Genomic DNA, 22288 nt, shown 5'->3' with positions numbered 1-22288 from the left:
TAGATCTACGAAGGAATGCATAGCAGATCTTTACTCGCAACAGAAACAAAACTTTTAAAATGTGCTTAGGATTTGCTCTTTAACCCCAGATGTTGTAGTCTTACTGTTTGTGTACCGATGACAGCCTTCCTGTCAAAATATGGACTTTCTAAGATCAGGTGGAGAAAGGCCCACAAATCTGGAGGCCTATATTCCTCCTCCAGAAGGAATGGGGGTCTTTGCATTCTGGATCCACAAACGCTGAAGCCCCAACCTTCGAGGGCACGAAGGATGATGGGAGTTGTATTCCAGGAACACCTGGCAGCCCTGAGATGTGCTCCAAGACATCCACATAAATTCCATTGGATTCACGTTACTGTAAACATCTGGCCCAATAATATGCATTACTGGGCACACACATACAATGGAAAACAACGCCATTGTTGGAACAGCGCCATTTCCAGAATCTGCAGCGCAAGAACATGGAATATTTCAACGGTGTGACCTCTTCTTTTTTTTTTTTTTTGCTTTTCGTTTATAGAGCTTCATTAACAAGGTGTAACAAAATAACGCTTAAGTAGAAAGGTAAAACAGTATTGTGACTAGCAAATTATCTATAGTCTAATTAAATATTAATATTTATGATCAAAAAAATAAACTTATAAAACGGAAAATAAAAATAAAACCTTCACTGTAATAAGTATCAACAATATTCAGCACAATGTTCTGAGAAAGAGGTAATTTTTACACCAAACGTTGGATTCCCCCCATATAATTCTCCAGACAGTGTCTGAAATGTATTAATAATTTCACCGCCCCTTCTCCCACTTTACAAGAAGATTAAAAAAAGAAAAAAGTTATCTTCTGAACCTTTCATCCGTAATACAACCATTTAGGAATATATTTTTTTTACTCCTGAAAACTTGCATTTTTTTAATTCATCATATTTGGAAATATTCTCCTTGTATTAATTGCTCTTCTGCCCCCCCACCCCACTCCTACCCCAAATATGTGCTACCTGCCCCGTTCATAATAATGTATGGCACTTCTGACATTCATTCTCACCCATCTCATTCATTGAGATCCGTTCCTGAAGTCCAAAATACCTTTAAGGTGAACCACAAATAATAAAAGACCTACAGTATGTAATCATATTTAGTTCCCTTTTTTTTTTTTAACGGCACAATGCTGAGCTTGGTTTTAGAGATTAGTCCATTTCGTTTAAAAAAAAAAATTTCCTAGGAATAAAAAAAAGTGTGAAAGATGGCTTTACGTGTCATTCCGGGCAGAGGCCTCCCAATTGCAAAGAAAGCTGTGAAAATAAAAATTCACCTGCCCATTTTTCTCTTCCTCCCAGTGGATCTTAAAAAAAAAAGTCTCTTTTGGCATGAGAGAGAGAGAGAGAGAGAGGAGAGAGAGGAGAGAGAGAGAGAAATTGATTTTCATTCAGTATATCGCCTGCCAGCCGGGCTTCCCCAGCTCACCACAACATTGTTACTCACAACCATTCCCCCTTGGTGAAAACACATCCTGCAGATGCTGCCCCATTTTTCCGTAAGTTTTCTTTTGACACTATTGTTCTTCGTTGGAAACCAAGGGACGGCCTCCAGCCGCGTGGCTTAACACGTGTAAGTAACGGGACCTCTTCCATTTTTCTCCCGTGAGCCCCTCCAGAGACAGGCCGAGGCTTAAGCGTTTTGAGCAACGAAAGGAAAGTTAGAATGGTTATCATACCAAAAAGCCGAGTATACGGTTTAAATGTCTGCTTGCAGGACGTTGTTGGCTTCTCCGTTTACATAAAGCGGGTTTTATCAGCTTTCCCCGGACGCTCTTGCCGGGCTGCTGCGTGAAGGACGGTCAAGGAGAAGGGACGCGGGCGCGGAGGGAGAGGAGCAGCCCCTGCTGGAGTTGGAGGCGGAAGAGTTTGCAGTTGGCGATGCGCAAAGCGGCGCATCCGGTGTGGCGAAGGTAGGACGGGAAGAGTGGTTTCGTCGGGTGCCACGTTCCGGTGCTTCTTCGGAATTCCCGAACGTAATCGTAACTGGTACCTAATCGCAACGGCAGGGTTAGTTTGGGAAGTTGGGAGAAGCAGCTTTGAAGACGGAAAGCCAAAATACCGAATTCAACAGCAAGGCATGCAGTAAAAGAAGCATTTGACATCTTTTAGAAAAGGAAGGCATTAGATGTGGTTAAAGATGAGAGTCACCTTGCTGAACACCTAATTCCCCCCGCAATGTCTTAGGCCTAAAGATATTTACTCATGGAAGTAGGCTGTATTGCTATTATCCTTCTCATCTTCTCATTTTTCTCTCTTTCCTAATACGTTCTCCTATTGGTAGCTATGATTTATCACTTCAGTTCAACTTATTACATTCATAGACCAGAGACCAGTGGGCGTGGCTTGGTGGGCGTGGCAGGGGAAGGATACTGTAAAATCTCCATTCCCTCCACACTCCAGGGGAAGGTTACTGCAAAATCCCCATTTCCTCCCAATCAGCTGGGACTCGGGAGGCAGAGAATAGATGGGGGGCAGGGCCAGTCAGAATTTTTACTACCGGTTCTCCCAACTACTCAAAATTTCCGCTACCGGTTCTCCAGAACTGGTCAGAACCTGCTGAAACCCACTCTGGTGTGTTACCATGCTTCACTAAGCCAAAAAAAACAGGGGAATGAGATTGTGGGTTACTGTGATGTGTCAAATAAAAACAGATCAACTTGGTTGTAAAGGGGGAATATTTAACATGTTAAGGGCAGCACCTGTAGGTCAGTGTAGCTTTCCAAAAGACGCTAAACTGGAGTAGTTGGAGTAATAACCTTCTTGTGAGCCAGGATATATTTGCAGCTTGATTACAGAAGAGAAGCTTACGTTTTTAAACAAAAAATAATTTTTTTCACTTATCCAGCGGAGTTATTAAACTCAAGATGTGAAGCCCCCTGAAAGCCCCCTTTTTAATTCTGAATTTTAAACATTTTCTACTTGTTTTAATCTGCCTTTATTGTTTCTATATCTTATTTGTAGTTGCGGAAGGACTACAGGAAGGTGGGCAGTTTCTAAACGTGATAAATAAATAAAAAACAAGATGACCCTTGAAAAGTTTGACAAGCCTATCTTGTAGCAATGTGATGTTTGATTAGAAAAACAACAATCATGTTACTACTGGTTTAGGCACTAACCTGTATCCAGATCCCCGATCACATATATGCTGGCCCCAATGGGCACAGCTCCGTACACAAACGAGGAACTGGCTGGGATGCATAAATTCTGATCACTCAGATAGATCCATCTGCAAAGAAAGGCAACATTTTAGGAGGTGAACATATGTTCATTAACGAGTAGTGTTTAAAGAAAGACCTAAAAAGACATTCGCAAATGGCTCACACGGCGCACTAAAATCCTTTGAAGGAGTTTAAAACTGATGCTATATTTCCCACTGAGGTGACTTATCCCGTGGACACGTTTCTCACAATGTTTCTCAAATATTCTCAAAATTCAACCTTCTCAAAACCCCTGGGTTGCAGGCAAGCCATTTCACATTGCAGAAACAGGTGGACGCGGCTCTTATAGAATTTGCAGCCGAAAGCACCAGAAATAGATTACATGCTTCCTGTTTTGGCTAATGCTGCACAACGTTTTGTTTAATAGCTGCCAACATTCATATGCTGGGTGAATCAGTGACAGAATGCAAGTTCTGTACACAGAGGGTTTGGCATTCAATTTCCTGTACCTCCTGATCAAAGTGTTTCAGGAAGCATCTCTGGCAAATATTTCTAGCTTGAATCTCAAAGAATCGCCATCAGGTACAATAAACAGGGCTAGACCAAGCTCGGCAGCAGCATAAAGCAGTGGTGAAATGTAAAATTTGTTATTACTGGTTCTGTGGGCGTGGCTTGGTGGGGGGGTGTAATGTGACTGGGTGGGCGTGGCCATCATTTTTTTTAAACTTTTACAACCATTTTTTCTACAACCTCTTCCACCGAAGAGGTTGCACAAAATGCTTTTAAAAGCCTCTGACGATCCCAGCTGAGTCGAGCGATCATCAGAGGCTTTTTTTTTTCTTTTAAAGCATTTTTTCAGCCGAAGAGGTTGTAGAAAAAATGTTTTTAAAAATAAAAAATAAAAAAAGCCTCTGATGATTGCGTGGCTCAGCTGGGCATGGGGGAGGTGGTGGTACAGGGATTTTTGCTACCGGTTCTCCTAACCACCCGCTGCCATCGCTACCGGATCGGGTGATCCGGTCTGAACCGGGAGCATTTCACCCCTGCCGTTTAATAAGGCAGTTTAATACGAGAATGCTTTGTTATTTGTTTTCATTACTTTCTTCGTTATTATTTTCTTACCACAACTACAGGTGGACTTCGGGCTTACGATCACGTTCGAGTCCAAAATTAACCTTGCTAAGCAAAGCAGTTAAGGGAGCTTTGCCCCGTTTTATGACCCTTTGGGGCACAGTTGTTAAATGAATCATACGGTTATTAAGTGAATCTGGCTTCCCCACCATCCATTGCTTGTTGGAAGCCGGCTGGGAAGCTCGCGAACGATGATCACATGACCCCCCCGACCATCACATAAATACCGCGTCCGAATTTTGATCTTCCAAATTTTAACTTTGAAATGGTCACTAAATGAACGGCCGTAATTTGAGAACTACCTGTATCTACGGAGCCTGGACATTATTCTTTTGAAGAACAGAATACTCCTCCAAAGGCCAGCCCAATCGTGAGACAGGAAGGGCCTGATCACCCCAGGCAAATCGATATGGTATCAGAGGCAAATGGATCGGTATCAGAGGATTGGAAATTATTATTTGTTGCTGCTGTGTATTTTTATGGGAAATAGTCCTTTGTGGCACTGTCCGTCGCCTCTGTTGGTCTGGACCGGAGTATTTCAAGCCCTGAACTAAAGGGTGGGAATTGCAAGCGGTTCGATTCCCCACTCCCCCAATTTCAGGCAGCAAAGATCAATTCTTCAACATTTCAATTTGAGACCACGTGCTGTGAAGGAAGGAAAACGTATAGCCCTGGTGCAGAGTTTAAGGAGTTACACATCACCACCCACCACCCAAAAATAGTTTGGAATTCAGTTACTGTACAGTGAAGCACAAGAGCCACAACACAAGTAGTCGACTGAACAATCCACGGTAACCAACAGAAATAGATCCCTTCTAATAAAGCTTTAGTAGCCATTTCCTATCAATCCTCACAGCCTCTTTTATAGTACAATAGCACCCTCTTCTGGTTAACCGCGGTATAAGTCATATTTCATTGCAGGTACTGATAGTCCTCGAGTTACGACCACAATTGAGCCCAAAACTTCTGTCGTTAAGTGCGACATTTATGAAGTGTGTTTGGCCCCGTTTTGCAACCTTTTTTTGCCAGGGTTGTTAAGTGAATCACTCCTAAGTTAAATTAGCAACATGGTTGTTAAGTGATTGGCTTCCCTGTTGACTGCCTGTCAGAAGGTCGCAATAGGTGATCTCGTGACCCTGAGATACTGCAACCGTCATAACTATGAGTCCGCTCATCTGGCCGTGGAGTTGATGCAACGGTTGTTAAGTGGGGAAAACGGTCATCGGTCACTTTTTTCAAGCGTCATTGTTAACTTCGAACGGTCACTAAATGAACTGTTGTCAGTCGAGGACTACATGTACTGTAATGCCCACGAACTAGGGTTGTGCAAAGAATTCAGAAGAGCTCTTTGCACACGGCATTAGAGCGGAGGTGCATTCCTCTAGGAGCATGAAAGCAACGGGGTCCTTTCAAGAAGGCCTGACACGGCTGTCTGGCTGTCTTCAGATGCCTGTCAATGTCCAGCAGCTTCATTTCTCGTAACACGTTCGAGGGTGTAAAAGAATTTAGACCTGACACAAGGGTCTCAGACAAGAGGTTATATGGAGATTGCAGGGTTCCGAAGTAGAAGGGAAGACAAGAAAGTATTCAAAATAAACTTGGCATTCATGTTATTTAGTATAAAAGGTAAAGGTTCCCCTCGCACACATGTGCTAGTCGTTCCCGCCTCTAGGGGGCAGTGCTCATCTCCGTTTCAAAGCCGAAGAGCCAGCGCTGTCTGAAGACGTCTCCGTGGTCATGTGGCCGGCATGACTCAATGCCAAAGGTGCACGGAACGCTGTGACCTTCCCACCAAAGGTGGCCCCTATTTTTCTACTTGCATTTTTTTACGTACTTTCAAACTGCTAGGTTGGCAGAAGCTGGGACAAGAAACGGGAGCTCACCCCATTACGCGGCACTAGGGATTCGAACCGCTGAACTGCCGACCTTTCGATCGACAAGCTCAGCATCTTAGCCACTGAGCCACCGTGTCCCTTTTTATTTAGTATAAGATGGGGCATAAAGGAACGTGGGCAAGCTAAGATTCTGCTATTGTACCTTACCACGTGGCGGGGGAATTCTGGGAGTTGAAATCCACAAAGCAGCCAAAGTTTGAAGAGCACTCTTCTTACAATAATATAGTGGCGTTCCAGGAATCCCTGCGGGGTTTGTTTCTTAACCTGGTTGACGCAGGAGGCGGCTTGTCTTTGCATCCTCAGACAATTAGGGACAACCTTTCAAAGGTGTCCTTTCAACCTTTCAAAGTGGCGATGAGCCTTCCAAAAGTTGCAGCAGCTTTCATGCTTCATGCTCTGTCTACAGCCATGTATTCCTCAGTATTCTGTCCTTTATGCTGTAGGATTAACTTTAATCCCTCTTAAAATAGTTTAGAACCATGATGGCAAACCTATGGCACGTGTGCCAGAGGTGGCACACAAAGCCCTCTCTGGGGGCACGCATGCCGTCACAAGCTGCTCTTCTGATTTCCAGCGCGCATGTGGTTTCTGGCACGTATTTCCAGCCAGCTGGTCTTCAGAAAATGGCCAAAAAATGGGCCGTTTTCCAGCCGTTTTTTGAGCCAAAACCAGCCCAAAAAACCAGCCCGAAACCAGGCATGTGCACGCCGGCCAGCTGGCATTCGAGTTTCCGGTTCTGCGGCGTGCGCACATATACACACATGTAGGCGCGTTCCTGTTTGGGCACTTGGTGCCAAAAAGGTTCACCATCACTGATTTAGAATCTCTCTATATATATTCCCCCCGTTCTCCCTCTCTCTCTCTCCCCCCATGCATCTATCTCCCCCTATTTATCTGCACATTACTTTTCTTTTATATTTCATTTTAATTAAATGTGATTTCTCTACTCTACATTGCTGGTCTACAACCAAATAAAGATTTGATGGATGGATGCTTCCAGGAAGGATGCTGTTCTGGGAAGCTACTGAATGTTTTTTGCACAACTCTAAAAAAGTAAGCAAGTGGCCAATCTATATTAACACTCCTACACAACTTTCTTTCTACGAGGGCAGGCTGCACTCAAACGTACAAAATGCCGCAAGATGCATTTCCTTTGAAGGGAAAGAGCTTTAGCGGTGATTGGCTTCACCCTGCCAAAGATTTCCAGCTTTCCAGCCAACTGAAGATACACCAAGTGACAAGACTGAGAAGGATTATCTGCAGAGGTAATCAATCAAAGGCGGCTTTATTGGCTAAAGGGAGAGCAAGGGAGAATTATTCCCCAGGTGCAGCTCTTAATAATAAATGCTCTTCAGTGAAGTTGCCAGAGTCCAAACAAGGTAACAGCCAACCGATTACAGCAGAGCTCTCCAAACTTGGCAGCTTTAAGACTTGTGGACTTCAACTCCCAGAATTCTGGGAGTTGAAGTCCACAAGTCTTAAAGCTGCCAGGTTTGGGGACCCCTGGTTTACAGAGTGGACGAGACTCGGTTACAGAGCAAAGAGTTAGCTACCTTTTGAATTCATCGTGGTAGAATTCTGATTTGCACGTCACCATCTCACTGGTTTGATTGTCGTCGCGGCTTCTCACACCGCCGAAGACGTAGAGCTCTGAAGCCACGCCACACGCCACGGCCCCAAACCTGAAAAACAGGAGGAAGATGAGACAAGGTTAAGCATGGACATTAACTCAGCACGCATGTTAACTAACCCCCTTCCCGTGTTGTCTTAGCGGTTTTCACCCAACCTCATCCAGGCGTGGATAGTGACGTTTCCTTAGCGTAAGCTGCCGCCTTACTATTCCTGCCTCTTATTCCCCTGCATATCTCAGGCGAAGTCTAAAGCAGCGGTCACCACTGGTGGTCTGTGAACCACTGGTGGTCTGCGAGAAAATGTTGGTGGTCCGCAGAAAAATTATTTGCATAATTATTTGCATATTATTTGCATAGAGTCAGACATGACTGGTCAGGGGAAAACTTTTACCTTTTTTAAAAATGTGGAAATGTGGCTGTCAGATGCTCATCTTCACTTTCTTTGAAGCTCGCTAGCAACTGCCATAACCAGGGAGGAGGGAGCTTACGGGAGGGGAAAGTGTGCTGGAGGTAAGAAAGAATGCTTTGGGAAATTGGGGAGTATGGACACTAACAGGAATCACACGGTCAGTGGTGGGATGCTGCCGGTTTAACAACCGGTTCTGTGATCGCGCACTTCGCGTGTGCAGTTTTACAAATACTAACCTTCGGTGTTACCACTTGGGAGTAACACAGCTGAGGCGTGGCAATCCATTGTGCTGCAATAAAGGTAAGTAAAGTGCAGGGAGGGGCAGGCAGGACGACCTGATTGTCAGAGCGAACCGGTTCACTCCCAGTTGATCGTCGGAGTAAACCAGCTCGCCCGAACCGATCCGAACCGGTAGAATCCCACCCCTGCACTCGGTGCCAAACGAAGCCATCTGCCGAGTTTCAAGGACGCCAGACCCGGGAAAGGAATTTACACCAATGCCTGAGATGCTGAGTTCCTGAAACACCGGAATGAGATCTGATTGCCCTCCCAGGGGATTGCTTTCAATATATGATTTTCGCGTGGTTATTCCTCAGAGCTTGCCTCCTCCATGCTGCACTCAGCATCTGTAGGAAATGTGCCTTTTCTCTAAATCCTATGGAGTCAAGGGTCGTTCTTTCCTAGGGAGTAGATGGGACCAGTCTGACAGTGGCTTTTAAAAAGTAAAAGAACAAAAAAAGAAATCCTAGCCAAAGAGCCTAGATACCACTCATTCTCTCTCCATAGTCTGCAAAGAAATGCAGGAGGCTAGTCTATTGGCAGGCCAGAGGTGAAAATACCTTTTGCCAAAGGACACCTCCCTGTAACAGACGTCTTACTCATCTGAACAAAACCTCCAGCACCTATGACGGCCAGGTTAATGCTTAAATCCAAGATTGATGAAGAAGATGTCAGGTTTAATCTGTGAATCGTCGAATGGCTTGTGAGAGTAATGAAATGGTGGATGGATCTAGTAATCTGGGCAGTAAATCTTAATAACAATGGCAATAGCGCTTAGACTTATATACCGCTTCACAGTGCTTTTACAGCTCTCTCTGAGTGGTTTACAGAGTCAGCCTATTGCCCCCAAACAATTTGGGTCCTCATTTTACCCACCTCGGAAGGATGGGAGGCTGAGTCAACCTGGAGCCTGGTGAGATTTGATCTGCCAAATTGCAGGCAGCCGGCAGTCAGCAGAAGTAGCCTGCAGGACTGCATTCTATCCACTGCACCACCGCAGCTCATCTAAATAACTCTTAATATCTTACTCACCTCCTCTCTTTCAGTGGGCAGATGGCCGTCCACTGCTGAGTCCTCGGGTCGTAACATTCCACAGACTCAAAGAGCTTTCCATAGGAACCACCGCCCATTGCATAGATCTTCTTCTTCATAGCTGCGTAGCAACCAATCTTAAAAATGAAAATGCACAATATCTGTTACACAGAGCAGGGCATGAGTCAATTCGCCGCAATGTCCCGACAAAAGGCAGCAACACGACAGTAATACAAATGATGAACTCCTGAAAGGGAAAGGGGAAGTCCCCTCACACATTAATCAACAGATGGTTAAAAAAAAGATCCCATTCCTGATACAATTCAAAACAAAAAACAAAAGAGTCCTCAAGATTGAGTGCTTTAAAATCTGGATCTCTATTTGGAACATAGGAAGGCAACTCCAACAGGATGGCTCTGCTGAGATTCAACTTTTCTCTACACAGGTTTAAGGATTGTTTCTCTTTCTGTAGTGCCTGGAAAGAGTTTAATCAGTTCTATCAGCTCTAGTGTACTGTGTTTTCATTTTCTAAAGGCAGCTTGTTCCTTAACACTTGCATCATGTATTATATTAGGTTCACAAAAGATTTTACCTTCTTGTACCATGAAAAGAGGAAGGTGAAGAGGGAGGAGGAGGAGGAGTGGAAGGGGAAGAAGGGGAAGGAGGAGGAGGACGAAACAGGAAGGGGAAAGGGAATGGCAGACAAATTTCTGTTGTCATCAACATAAACCATGCTAAATTATGACCAGCATTCCTTGTATAAAAACCTTTTAATGTTTTGAACAGTCTCGATCTCTGGATTGATTGTATCTGACTCTGAGGTCTCCTTGAAGCCAAATTGGCAGAATACAGGAAAAGAAAGGTGCCATAAACCAATTGTCAAACCTGCAGGAGAGGTAGTAGTCGTCTTTCTGCTTTAGATACATGAAAGCAACAGACAGGTGTTGCTTTGATAAAAGAAATCAGCAGGTGTTTCCTCCTAAAGGTAGAATTCCCTAAACTGTTCAAACAGTCTATCTTGAGACAACCAGCCAATTAAAAAGGGCCTTTTTCTATTGTTTCTTTTTTTTCTTCCACGTTGTTTTATTTTATACAGGATGATAAAGACCAAAGTTGCATATTTCAAGAGCATCGTAACAATCTGTGGAGCCCATCAAAGTCAGCAAGACTTGATCCAGCTCAGCATTAAAAGTTCTTTAATGACGCCTTCATTGGGCTCCATTCAAGCCTTCCAGAACAAATTCAACTTTCTGCTTTCAACTATCAAGATTTTTTATATCCAAAGGCAGGGGTCAGCAACCCGCGGCTCTGAAGCCGCATATGGCTCCTTCATCCCACTACTGCAGTTCCGTTACCGGTCGGCACCACAATTTTGAGAGGAGTTTACGGTTGGGGGGGAAAGCATGGTGCACCAGGAGGAGACTCTATGGCAAGGGACAGGTTTTCCGTTCGGCTCCACAATTGATAAGGCTTTCGGTTTGGACAGATGTAGGGAAAAGGACACCACGCTAGGAGGAGACACTATGGTGAGGGAACTGGACTTCTGGTCAGCTTCAAAATTGAACGGGGGGCTTCCAGTTAGGACCTTTGTGGCTCTTTTAGAGTTTAAGGTTGCTGATCCCATCCAAAGGGAACAACTAAGTTCCTTGAATTGCAAGATCTCAAATGCTGCCTCAAAAGACCTTCAAAGCAAAGTTGCCAACATAAAGCTTTAAAGTTTTGCAGGAGAAAGCTAGCAAAGGCACAATGAGACAGAAATCATAACAGGGACACCGATTAATTTAAAACACCAAGGAAATCAAGTGGATTTCTTGGCCCGATTACCATTCAAGGTGGCAGCCCTTGCATATTGGGTTTTTTCCCCCCCATTTTTAAAGCTTTTGCTATTTTTATATGAGTATTAGATTGTGACTGTCTGTCTGTCTGTCGACAGGACAGGGTGGTCAGCGAAGAAACTTACTCTCCGGGAATCCATCTAAGTAAGAATTCTTCTAGAACCACCAAAGGAGCTTTTGAGATGAGCTTTTCGATGCAATTGGGAGTTCTGAGGCTGTTTTTTTAAAGAGCCTGCACTCTTTCGCTGCCCTTTTAGTGGCTTTTTAAAAGTTGTTCAGAAGTTGAGTCATGGCAACTGGGGAAAAAAAATCGTTTTGATTGGAAATGTTCCACTGCTTATGCAAGTATGTTCTTCGGTCCACTCTTCACTGAAGAAACGACTCGGATAAGTGGCGAAACGTTTCAAACCAAAAGGAAAAAGAAGCCCAGTTGCCATGACTCACCTTCCAGCCAAGTCTACTTGGATGACTGTCTTCATTGACTTTTCAAAAGTGCTTCTGAGAAGCACGTAGATCCTGTTTCGAGGCTGAAAAACAACACGAAGTGAACAAAATAAACCTCTTCCTCTTATTTTTTTTATGTAAACTGGCTGGTGCAAGGTCTTTCCTCTGAAGCTTCTACCACCGGTAGCTTTTCAAAAGACGTTATAAAACCTCACATGGCTATTTAGATGATAGGAGCAGATCTGGATGGAACAAACATTGATATTATTTCCCTTGCTGGGTTTAGGATAATCTACTTGAAACAAGCAACGGCATAAATTGCTCAGAAAGTCCATCTGCTGACGCTTGAACAGCTACCAGAAGATCTGGCCCTCGTCTCTACTTTACTTTTTTCCAGCACGGCAACCAACAACCAAAACATCCTTTTACAATATTAATACGTGGTGTAAAGCCTATTGGCAGCTTGCAGCAGCTACATCAACAAACCACTTCTGCAACCTTGCCAAGAAAACTGCAGGGACCAGTCCAGGCAGTTGCCAGGAGTCAATGCTGACTTGTCTCACACAGATACACAACCAGCTACCAAGCTGAAAGGATTGCTAAGAAAAATTACTAGCTATTTTGAGTCCATTACATGATGCCAATGTGCACAATTCTACAGTATCAAGTCAGGGAAAGATCTGGGGCAGGGGGCAACCTTAAACACTCAAAGAGCCACTAAGGTCCTAACCGGAAGCCCCCCATTCAATTCTGGAGCCGACCAGAAGTCCGGTTCCCACACCATAGAGTCTCCTCCAAGCGTGGCATCCTTTTTCTTCTGCTGACCGGAGGTCCGGTTCCCCCACCATAGAGTCTCCTCCTAGTGCAGCGTCCTTTTTCCTCTACTTGTCCTAACTGAAAGTCCTATCAATTGTGGAACCGACTGGCAACAGGGAGCTGCAGCAGAGGGATGAGAGAGCTGACCCCCTGATCTGGGGTTTCTGAGACAAGTGAATGAGAATTGCCCGACCAGGAATTGAGAATCTGCAGCCCTTTGAAGACACAAATGGAGAACTATTGTCATCATCCTTGAATATTAGTGGTTATGGCTGGGATGTATGGATATTGAAGTCCAATAGCATCTAGATCGGTGGCTGGGGGATTCTGGGAGTTGAAGTCCACCCATCTTCAAGCTTCCAAGGTTGAGAAACACTGATCTAGATGGCCATCTAGAGCTGATTGAGATTACACTCCAATTAGTATTGCTAGCCCCTAAACCAAAGTTGTAGCAAGACAACTTTAGGGATTTATATATTTAACTGTGAGGACAGCCAACTCAAACAACTCTGGGAAACTTTATAACTGACTTAGAAATTCCTCAATCGGTACTTAATTTTCCTTTATTTCTTTTCTCGCTTACCTTTTTCCTTCTTGTCTCTTGTTTAGTAGATACTGTAATTCTTGCAGAAGCAATTGCTTCATTGGGTTTTCAATCTATTTAATGGCAGTTAGTACATTACAGTCTCTTTTAAGATAAATTTGGCAATCAGCCCCAAAGAGATTTAAAACCTCTTAATTCAAGTGCATCTTTTCTTTTTTTTTAAATAGCTTCTTGAGGGTTGGGGAAAGGTACAGAAAGGAAAACTGAGGAAACCAGAGCTTATTGTTTTATGCTTATAATTGGTAAGAATCTTTTATTTTTTATTTTTTTTAAAAAAAAACCCATCACATGGAGAAAAGGAGTGGGAAAAGAGAGAGAGAGATTGCAGTAGTTTCAGAAAGAAATATGACCAGCTTGCTTTTTTTCTTTTGCTTGCTTCTTACCTTCCTAATCATGGTTAAATCTGGTTGCTTTGTCCATGTCCTATTGTAAATGTCATAGGACTCCATGGAAGTGAGCACCTGTTCTCCATCCTCGCCTCCCAAAACGTACAGCACCCCATCAATCTCGACCAGACCAAAATTGTGCCGGGCCTATTGGAAAGATGAGATGTAAGAATGAACTCTTAAATCAAGACAGTTCTGCAAATTTTCTTAGGTTGCAATACAAGCTATGGAGTACATAGGCAACTACAGTACACCATTCACAGAAACGGAAAGCTACCTCAGTCATCGGTGGCAAGGGGCTCCACGTATTTGTATCTGGATCGTACTTTTCGCCCGAATTTAGCGTGGCTTTATTTTCATCTTGACCTCCCAGGACAAACAGGAACCCCTCTGAGAAACAGGCCATAAAAATATATTTCAAAACACAAGTTATAAGGATGGCACATCGAGCTAGCGTATGCATTTTGTAAGAACGATCAACAACTGACGAGAGAAAGAAGCGCTGGAATTAAATTACAGAAACTATTAAAAGTGTTACATCTTCAGGTTTTAATAACAGAGTTGAAGGGACCTTAGAGAGCTTCTCATCCTATCTCCAGCTCAGGCAGGAAACGAATAGCTGTCCAATCTCTTCTTAGAAACCACCCACAGCTTCTGGAGGCAAAGCCATTCCACTGATTAATTGTTCTCACTGACAGAAAATGTCTCCTTAGTTCTAGGTTGCATTTCTCTTGATAAAGATTCCATCCATTACTCTTTGTCCTACCTTCAGGTGCTCTGGAGAATACGCACTTCTTCCTAGCTGGCAATATGATTCCTGTCTAGCCACACCACGTTATGTATGATAAGTGTAGCTTGAGTCTGACTTTACCGCCTAATGAAGTTGGGCAACGTTTTGCCCAGATCTTCTCATGAACATGACAATTGATACTCTGGACTACATCTGCAATTATTTCAAGTAAATTATTCATTGAGTGAATAATCCAGCAGATATAGCTAAGGTAAAGGTTCCCCTCGCACATATGTGCTAGTCGTTCCTGACTCTAGGGGGCGGTGCTCATCTCTGTTTCAAAGCCGAAAAGCCAGCGCTATCTGAAGACGTCTCCGTGGTCATGTGGTCGGCATGACTCAACGCCAAAGACACATGGAATGCTGTTACCAAAGATGGTCCCTATTTTTCTACTTGCATTTTTTACTGCTTTCGAACTGCTAGGTTGGCAGGAGGTGGGACAAGTAACGGGAGCTCACCCCGTTACACGGCACTAGGGATTCGAACCGCTGAACTGCCGACCTTTCGATCAACAAGCTCAGCATTTTAGCCACCACATCCCTACTTATGCAAGTATATAGTGGACACCAAACTGAACACCAGACTAAGCTATTCATTTATCTTCTTGGCTTAGTATGTTTTGTGAACATAGTAATAGCAATAGCAGTTAAAACTTTAGTGCTTTACAGCCCTAAGCGGTTTACAGAGTCCGCCTCTTGCCCCCAACAATTTGGGTCCTCGTTTTACCGACCTTGGAAGGATGGAAGGCTGAGTCAACCTTGAGCCTGGTGAGATTTGAACTGCCAAATTGCAGGCAGCCGGCAGTCAGCAGAAGTAGCCTGCAGTACTGCACTCTAACCACTGCGCCACCACGGCTCGTAACCACAAACAAAGCCACTGTAGTTTGTTAAACATAGTTAAGGAAACTATGGTTGACTATAATGTATATATACCTAATTACTGGCTCTAAGATGTTTAACAAGTTTCTATTAGGCAGCAAAGAAAACGTATCAGGCCAAAAGGATTACATCAAAAGAGTAAAAGAACCAGTTTAGTGTAGTAATGATGAGCTGGCCTAGGAGACTGAGTTCTAAGCCTCCCCCTTAGGCATGGGCTGAGGCGACTCCAAATGCTGGCTGAGGCGACTCCAGTCACTCTCTCTCAGCCCAACTCAAATCAGAGAGTTGTTGTTGAGGGGAAAATAGGAGGGAGGAGGAGTAATAGGGATATTTGGTGTCTTGAGTTACATGTAAAAAAAGGCAGGAAAGAAAGTGCGTGTTATTAAAAAAAAGATGTTGAGATCCTAGAAAGAGTGCAGAGAAGAGCAACCAAGATGATTAGGGGACTGGAGGCTAAAACATACGAAGAATGGTTGCAGGAACTGGGTGTGTCTATGTCTAGTGAATTGGACGATGAGGGGAGGTGACATGATAATGGTCTTCTGATATCTGAGGAGCTGCCACAAAAGGGGGAGGGGGTGTCAACCTATTCTCCAAAGCACCTGAGAGCAGGATAGGAAACAATGGATGGAAGCCAATCAAGGAAAGAAGCAGCCTGGAATTAAGGAGAAAATTCCCAACTTTGAGAACAATTAATCAGTGGAACGGTTTGCCTTCAGAAGTTGTGGGTGCTTCACCACTGCAGGCCTTTAAGAAGAGACTGGACAGCCATTTGTATGAAATGGTATAGGGCCGTGATGATGAACCTATGGCACGTGTGCCACCATATCAGTGGGCACGCGAGCTCAGCTCCAGCTGATTTTCGGGCCTTCTGGGCCCACCAGAAGTAGGGAAACAGGCTGTTTCCTGCCTTCGGAGGGCCTCGGGGTGGGTGGGTGAGGAAGGCTCATTTTTCTTTCTCACCTGGCTCCAGAACCTCTCTATGAGTCTGGGGAGGGAGAAAACAGCCTTCCCCATCCCCTCGGAGGTCCTCCAGAGCCTTCTATGAAGACAGCAAAAAATGTCACTTCCTGTCCAACCAGAAGTTGGGAAACGGGCTATGTCTGGCCTCCGGAGGGCTTCTGAGGGGGTGGGGAAGGCCGTTTTCGCCATCCCCAGACTCATAGAGAGGATCTGGAGCCAAGTGAGACAGAAAAATGGGCCTACTGGGCCATCATGTGCAAGGAGTGGGGGGGAGGGGGGTCATGTGTGCATGTGCAGGGCGCATAGAATTATGGGTGTGGGCACGCAGGCGCGCAACCCCCCCCCTTCCTGGCATGCAATGGCAAAAAGGTTAGCCATCACTGATATAAGGTTTCTTGCTTGAGCAGGGAGTTGGACTAGAAGACCTCCAAATTATCTTCCAACTCTTGTTATTCTGTATTCTGACTATATTCATAGTCAATGAAGAATTAAAAAAAAAAAAGCAAAATATATACAATATGACTGGGCTCCTAAGACAAGGATGTACATATTGATAGCACTTCCTTGTACACAATGTCTAAGTGGGAAATGACAACATCTCCAAAATGGCCAGATAGTTCACCATATCGCAATTCTAAGCCGCAACCCTTTTATATATGCACCTACATCATATAAAATGTCAGGGATCAAATTGTGATGCTGTGTCTACAATCTTTCCTGTTCTAACTTCCACAAATATGTGGCCCCTGAAGATGCTGCCAGAGGAAATGGAAGCAAAGAAAATTTATTTTGCTAAAAACCTACGATACCTCTTAGAATACAATAGCAAGAGGATAAACTTTAGAAAAGCTATGAATACAATAACATTTCCCACTGATCTCTTTTGAATATTGCCTTGTATTTATCAGACAAAAACCAGTCACCTCATCAAATATTTATTTAATTGATATACCAGATGGGTATAATTGAAAGACGCTTGCTCCTGGGGAGGAAAGCTATGGCAAAGTTAGATAGCATTCTAAAAACCAGAGACATCACCCTGCCAACAAAAGTGCATATGGTCAAGGCGATGGTTTTCCCAGTTGCAATGTATGGCTGTGAAAGTTGGACCATAAGAAAGGCTGAGCGCCAAAGAATTGAGGCCTTTGAACTCTAGTGATGGAGAAGACTCCTGCGAGTCCCTTGGACTGTAAGGCGATCAAACCGGTCAGTCCTAGAGGAGATCAACCCTGACTGCTCTTTAAAAGGCCGGATCCTGAAGAGGAAACCCAAATACTTTGGCTACCTAATGAGAAGGAAGGACTCACTGGAGAAGAGCCTAATGCTGGGAACGATTGAGGGCAAAAGAAGAAGGGGACGACAGAGAACCAGGTGGCTGGATGGAGTCACTGAAGCAGATTAAATGGACTTCAGGGGATGGTAGAGGACAGGAAGGCCTGGAGGAACGTGGTCCATGGGGTCGCGATGGGTCAGACACGACTTCACAACTACCACCACATGGGTCTGGTGAAACTAATATTTCCTCCTTCCTCCCTCCCTCTATGTTTTTTCCCTCTAAACTAGAGATAAGTTAATTATTTACAGGTTAATACTTGCCCAGGTTCTGATCGACTGTACCTAAAAGCTGATTTGACTTTGTAAATATTTAAAAGATTTGTATCCTTTTTTATTCAAGGGAAGGAGGGAAGTTTCCTACCTGCAGAAAGCACACTGTGGTTTATCCTGGCGGTACTCATAGGAGCCAGCTCTATCCACAATTGCCTGTGACGATCGTACAAAGGGCACATGCATCGCACTGCAGCTGAGGGCTTCCTGGAGCTGAACAGAAAGAAAAAGCAGAAATTAACTCGTCACATAGGACAATTCATTTTTAAACACTTTAAAAAGTGCTCAGCGCTCTCTCTTAAATATTTCAGAAAGACTTGGACTGCAATATGCTGCACAAACTACTGTATTTTTTAGAGTATAAGATGCACCTTAGTTTTTGGGGAGGAAAATAAGAAAAAAGCTGATTGGCAGGTAGATCGGCTTCCCGGAATACCCCCAATCAGCTGTTCCCAGAGGTGAATTTTAGCAACAGGTTCCTTGGTTGTGAGCTCTGGGCCTTGCTTCTTTTTTGCTTTTTTTTCAGCCTCTGAAACTTCTGAAGCTCCGTTTCAGAAAAAACTTTTTTTCCTGCCTCTGAAAGCCTCCGAAACAGCTTCAGAAAAAAAGCGTCTGAAACTCTGTTTGGGGGATTCTTTTCTGATGCTTTTTTCAGCCTATGTCTCAGAGGCTGGGCGGGGCTACATTCAGAGTATAAGACGCACCCAGATTTTCACCCTCTTTTTTGGGGGGAAAAAGATGTGTCTTATACTCCGAAAAATACGGTAATCAGTACTGGGAAAGACAGTAAGAAGCTGAGATAAACCAATCCCAAATAAACCTTTATTTTATTTTTTGGAGAAAAAGATTATAATTTGATTTCTGGCTATAAAACAAGAATCAGAACACAACACTTTTCTTTGGGATGGAGGGAATAAAGAAAGAAAATCCAGGAGAAGAACTCAATTATTTTGATATGAAAGTATTCCTACCTTGACACTTTGGTTAGTAAATTAATCCATTTTGGGGGGTGTGTGAGAAAGGGAAGGATATGGTAGATTACAATTTACCTTGTGGATCTTGATCATTAAATATAACCCAGCAAGGAACCAGTTCAGGCTGCAACTAATCATCCTTTATAGTTTTCTATAAAGGTTTACAGGGTCAATTTAAACCTTTTCTGGGACACTTTGGCTAAAACGTGGCATTTCACCATCTTTAAAATTACTTCAATATAAAAAGTGAGACGAGCCAACTTGACTGGTAGCTGCCAAGAAACTCTCCCAGATCTTAGCTTGACAGCAGAGATGAAGCTAGGCCCCTGGGTTGAATGATAACTGTTGTGGCCAGCCAGCGGACAGCAGAGCTGGTAGCAGATTCGAACAGTGATAAGGTTGGGGAGGAACCTGGGCCAGTCCTGGAGTCTGGGGAAGGCTCTGATGAGGGCTCTGCATCGGAGGCAGAAAGGGGGCCAGGACCGTATGCCAGTTATCAGCTGCCTTCAGAGGCAGACATCAGTGAGGCAGATGAACAGCTGGAGCCTGTTCCCAGTGTGCGCATGCACAGAGTTGCCAGACGAAGGGAACAGCTAAAGAACAAGGGTCAACTTGGGAGTAAGGCCACAGGTAGACAATGATTGGCCCCTCCCAGATGGAATAAAAGAGGAGCGAAAGGGAATTTGCAGGAGACAATTAGTTCACTTAATTGGTTCGTGACTCTCTGAGACACCTTGCCAAGTTTTGAAGATATCGGCCTGGCAGCTCCCCAAGCCAGATAAGATCTGTGACTATAAATTCTCCCTTGAAAGACTTTGCTGGATGCGAATGAGAGGAATTTACAGTAACTTAATAAAAAGGGTTTTTTATCTGCTTCATGCTCTTGGGAAGCCTAGGTCAGAACAATAACTGTCTCAAAGCAATCCATAATTCTCAAACTCATGAGATTCTTGGTCTTTTCCAGTCTTACTTTTCTTCTTGCAGATGTTTGGTTACCAAGCCAGGTGACATCAGTAGTCTACCCGATGATGGACTTAGCTTGATAATGAAACATTTTTGCAGGAAAAGTAAGGTCAGGCCACCAAGAACCCAACCATTTGACTCTTAAGCTCCATTTATTCTCTACTACTGCAATCTCAAACATTTCTTGGATGGTGTGTTTGACCTTTATGTCAAATTTATGGCGTCGTCTTTCTGATTCCTTCTCTTGCCAAATGAGATCCACAGCTACTTTCATTAATTACTTACACTCTTTCTTCACCCCCGACGGTCACGATGCACTCAGAGTATCCCCGGGGTTTAAAAGAAGCCAGCATCGCCTCTTCTTGCTGGGGTGGAGTGAGTGGAATGTTGTTACATTCTTTGACAATCTCCCGAACCAATGGCTCGTTCATCATTTGTTCACGCAAGTAGGTAGAGTCCAATCCAGTGACCCACACAGCTGACATAACATCCTTCATATGAACCTGAAGAGCCGCAAAGATAACGGAAATCAAAAAATGACCTTAACTCCACAAGCTTTACAGACAACTTTGTGCTCAAACTTTTCTTGTTAAAAAGACTTTCTGTCAGGTTTCGATGTCATCTCAAATAAATTGCACTCCCAAACAATTAATCTTTGCTGAAATATTCCATTTATTGAGTACGACAGATCTGGCCCCGACTTCGTCGTAGCCGATACTAACCCTCTGACCCCCAAACCCTTCCCTTTCCGTTCCCCAATTCTCATCTTCCCATTGGCCATCTTCCAAGCCAGTCTCCCCAGCTTCTGACCTCACCCCACAGGAATGTTCCCCCCTCCCATCCCATCTCCTAGGACAGTGGTCCCCAACCCCCGGTCCGCGGACCGGTGCCGGGCCGTGGAGTACCTGGCACCGGGCCGCGCAGCGGCCGGGGGACATGAACGCTGCAGCGCAAAGGCTCCTGGGCCGTGCGCAAAAGCTCCTGGGCCGTGCGCAATGGGCCGTGCGCAAAAGCTCCTGGGCCGTGCCCCCACCCCTGCACGCGCTCAGCGGGCCGCGCGATAAAAAGGTTGGGGACCACTGTCCTAGGAGATATTATCTACAGAGAAAATAAGTAGGTGAAAAGTCAAGCCTTGTCTTTTTATGGCAGCATCAGAATGCTGACATTTTCTCAGGAAGAGGGGCAACTTCAGAGGGGGGAAGCAGTGGCAGGGTAAGGACTATATTTGCAGGAGACCAATGCTGCTATGAACCACCTCGGCATGGCAGGAAATCCTAGACCAGGTTTTGGTTTTTTTTTTAATTTGATTTATATGCCGCCCTTCTCCGGAGACTCAGGGCGGCTTACAATGCGCTAAGCAATAGCCTTCATCCTTTTGTATATTTATACAAAGTCAGCTTATTGCCCCCACAAACTGGGTCCTCAATTTACCTACCTTAGAAAGGATGGAAGGCCGAGTCGACCTTGAGCCTTGGAGAGATTCGAACCCTGCAGTAATTGCAGGCATCTGGTCTTAATAACCAGCTTAATAACAGGGTGCCTTAGACCACTGTACTACCAAGGCTCTATCAAGGTTTCAGCAATTGTAGGCCAAAGCAGGGGTCTTATCCAAATTAGAGAATAAATTGGGTGTGATGCTAGTTTGCCTCCTCGTGGTGCATCCTGGATAGCATGGTAGTGTGAACCAAACGACTTAGCAACAACTAGCAGCCAGACTACATCTAAGAATTGGAAGTTAACGACAGCTGGCAGTCAGGCATCTTTGTAGAACTCCTGGCTCTCTAAATACATGGCAACAGATAAACCCCGGCTTTCGTCAGATCAGGTGCTGAGTCTAACAGGACATATCGAGGCTGGTTTCCAGCGAGGCTTAAAAACCACAGCTGTGTTCATCGACCTTACTGCAGCATACGATATGGTGTGGAAGGAGGGTCTGCCAGGTTTTGACCTTCCTCGCCAGCATTGGTCAACTCTGAACAGAATCCGTACCCAACATGGTGTCTGCCTGGACTCATTGTTTTAGTGGGGTCTTGTCTCTGTGTGACTGTGGTGCTCCTCGACAAAATATCCACCACATTGTGTCCAAATGTCCATTATCACAGCAGCCCAATGTCTGATTTTTTTTCAACAAGCTGAGCGGAATGGACATTAATATTTAAACGACTATAAGTCCATATATTTGCCATACTCTAAATAAATAGAGAATAAATGGTTCCAACGACTAAGTCTTGTAATGAATGAGGGGGGGGGCAGGGGTGTGCCTAAAGAAAAAAAAGCAATGACAAGAAATTCTACAGTCTATTTACAAGTTGAATAATACATATGGTTGCAATAAATGTTCCAATTCTGCCAAAATGGAGAATATGATGTTAGGACAAAATTTAGCTTTCTTTTATTCCTACTCCTGAGTTTTTAGATAAACAACTGTTCTTGATGGTGCAGCTAAGATGGTGAATTC

At 44.3% G+C, this 22288-nt stretch overlaps 1 protein-coding gene across 1 annotated transcript in view; it reads right to left on the bottom strand.

Annotated features, from left to right (window-relative positions):
* Positions 1-1400: 1400 nt before the first annotated feature.
* GAN (gigaxonin) overlaps positions 1401-22288 on the bottom strand; it is a 36450-nt gene continuing 15562 nt past the window's right edge. Inside the window, exons 4-11 of the mRNA XM_034425420.3 lie at positions 20116-20333; positions 17985-18106; positions 13935-14047; positions 13655-13804; positions 9573-9709; positions 7775-7903; positions 3154-3263; positions 1401-2027 (exon numbers count right to left, since the gene is read on the bottom strand). Coding sequence (XP_034281311.1) covers positions 1837-2027; positions 3154-3263; positions 7775-7903; positions 9573-9709; positions 13655-13804; positions 13935-14047; positions 17985-18106; positions 20116-20333 — 1170 coding nt within the window. The 3' untranslated portion in view covers positions 1401-1836. The remainder of the gene's footprint in view (positions 2028-3153; positions 3264-7774; positions 7904-9572; positions 9710-13654; positions 13805-13934; positions 14048-17984; positions 18107-20115; positions 20334-22288) is intronic.

The sequence above is a fragment of the Pantherophis guttatus genome, chromosome 11 (genome assembly GCF_059756535.1).
Source record: "Pantherophis guttatus breed Tessera chromosome 11, ASM5975653v1, whole genome shotgun sequence".
In the NCBI taxonomy this organism is placed as follows: domain Eukaryota; kingdom Metazoa; phylum Chordata; class Lepidosauria; order Squamata; family Colubridae; genus Pantherophis; species Pantherophis guttatus.
The sequence above is the reverse complement of the archived record's forward strand: the minus strand, read 5'-3'. Positions and strand labels throughout refer to the sequence as shown.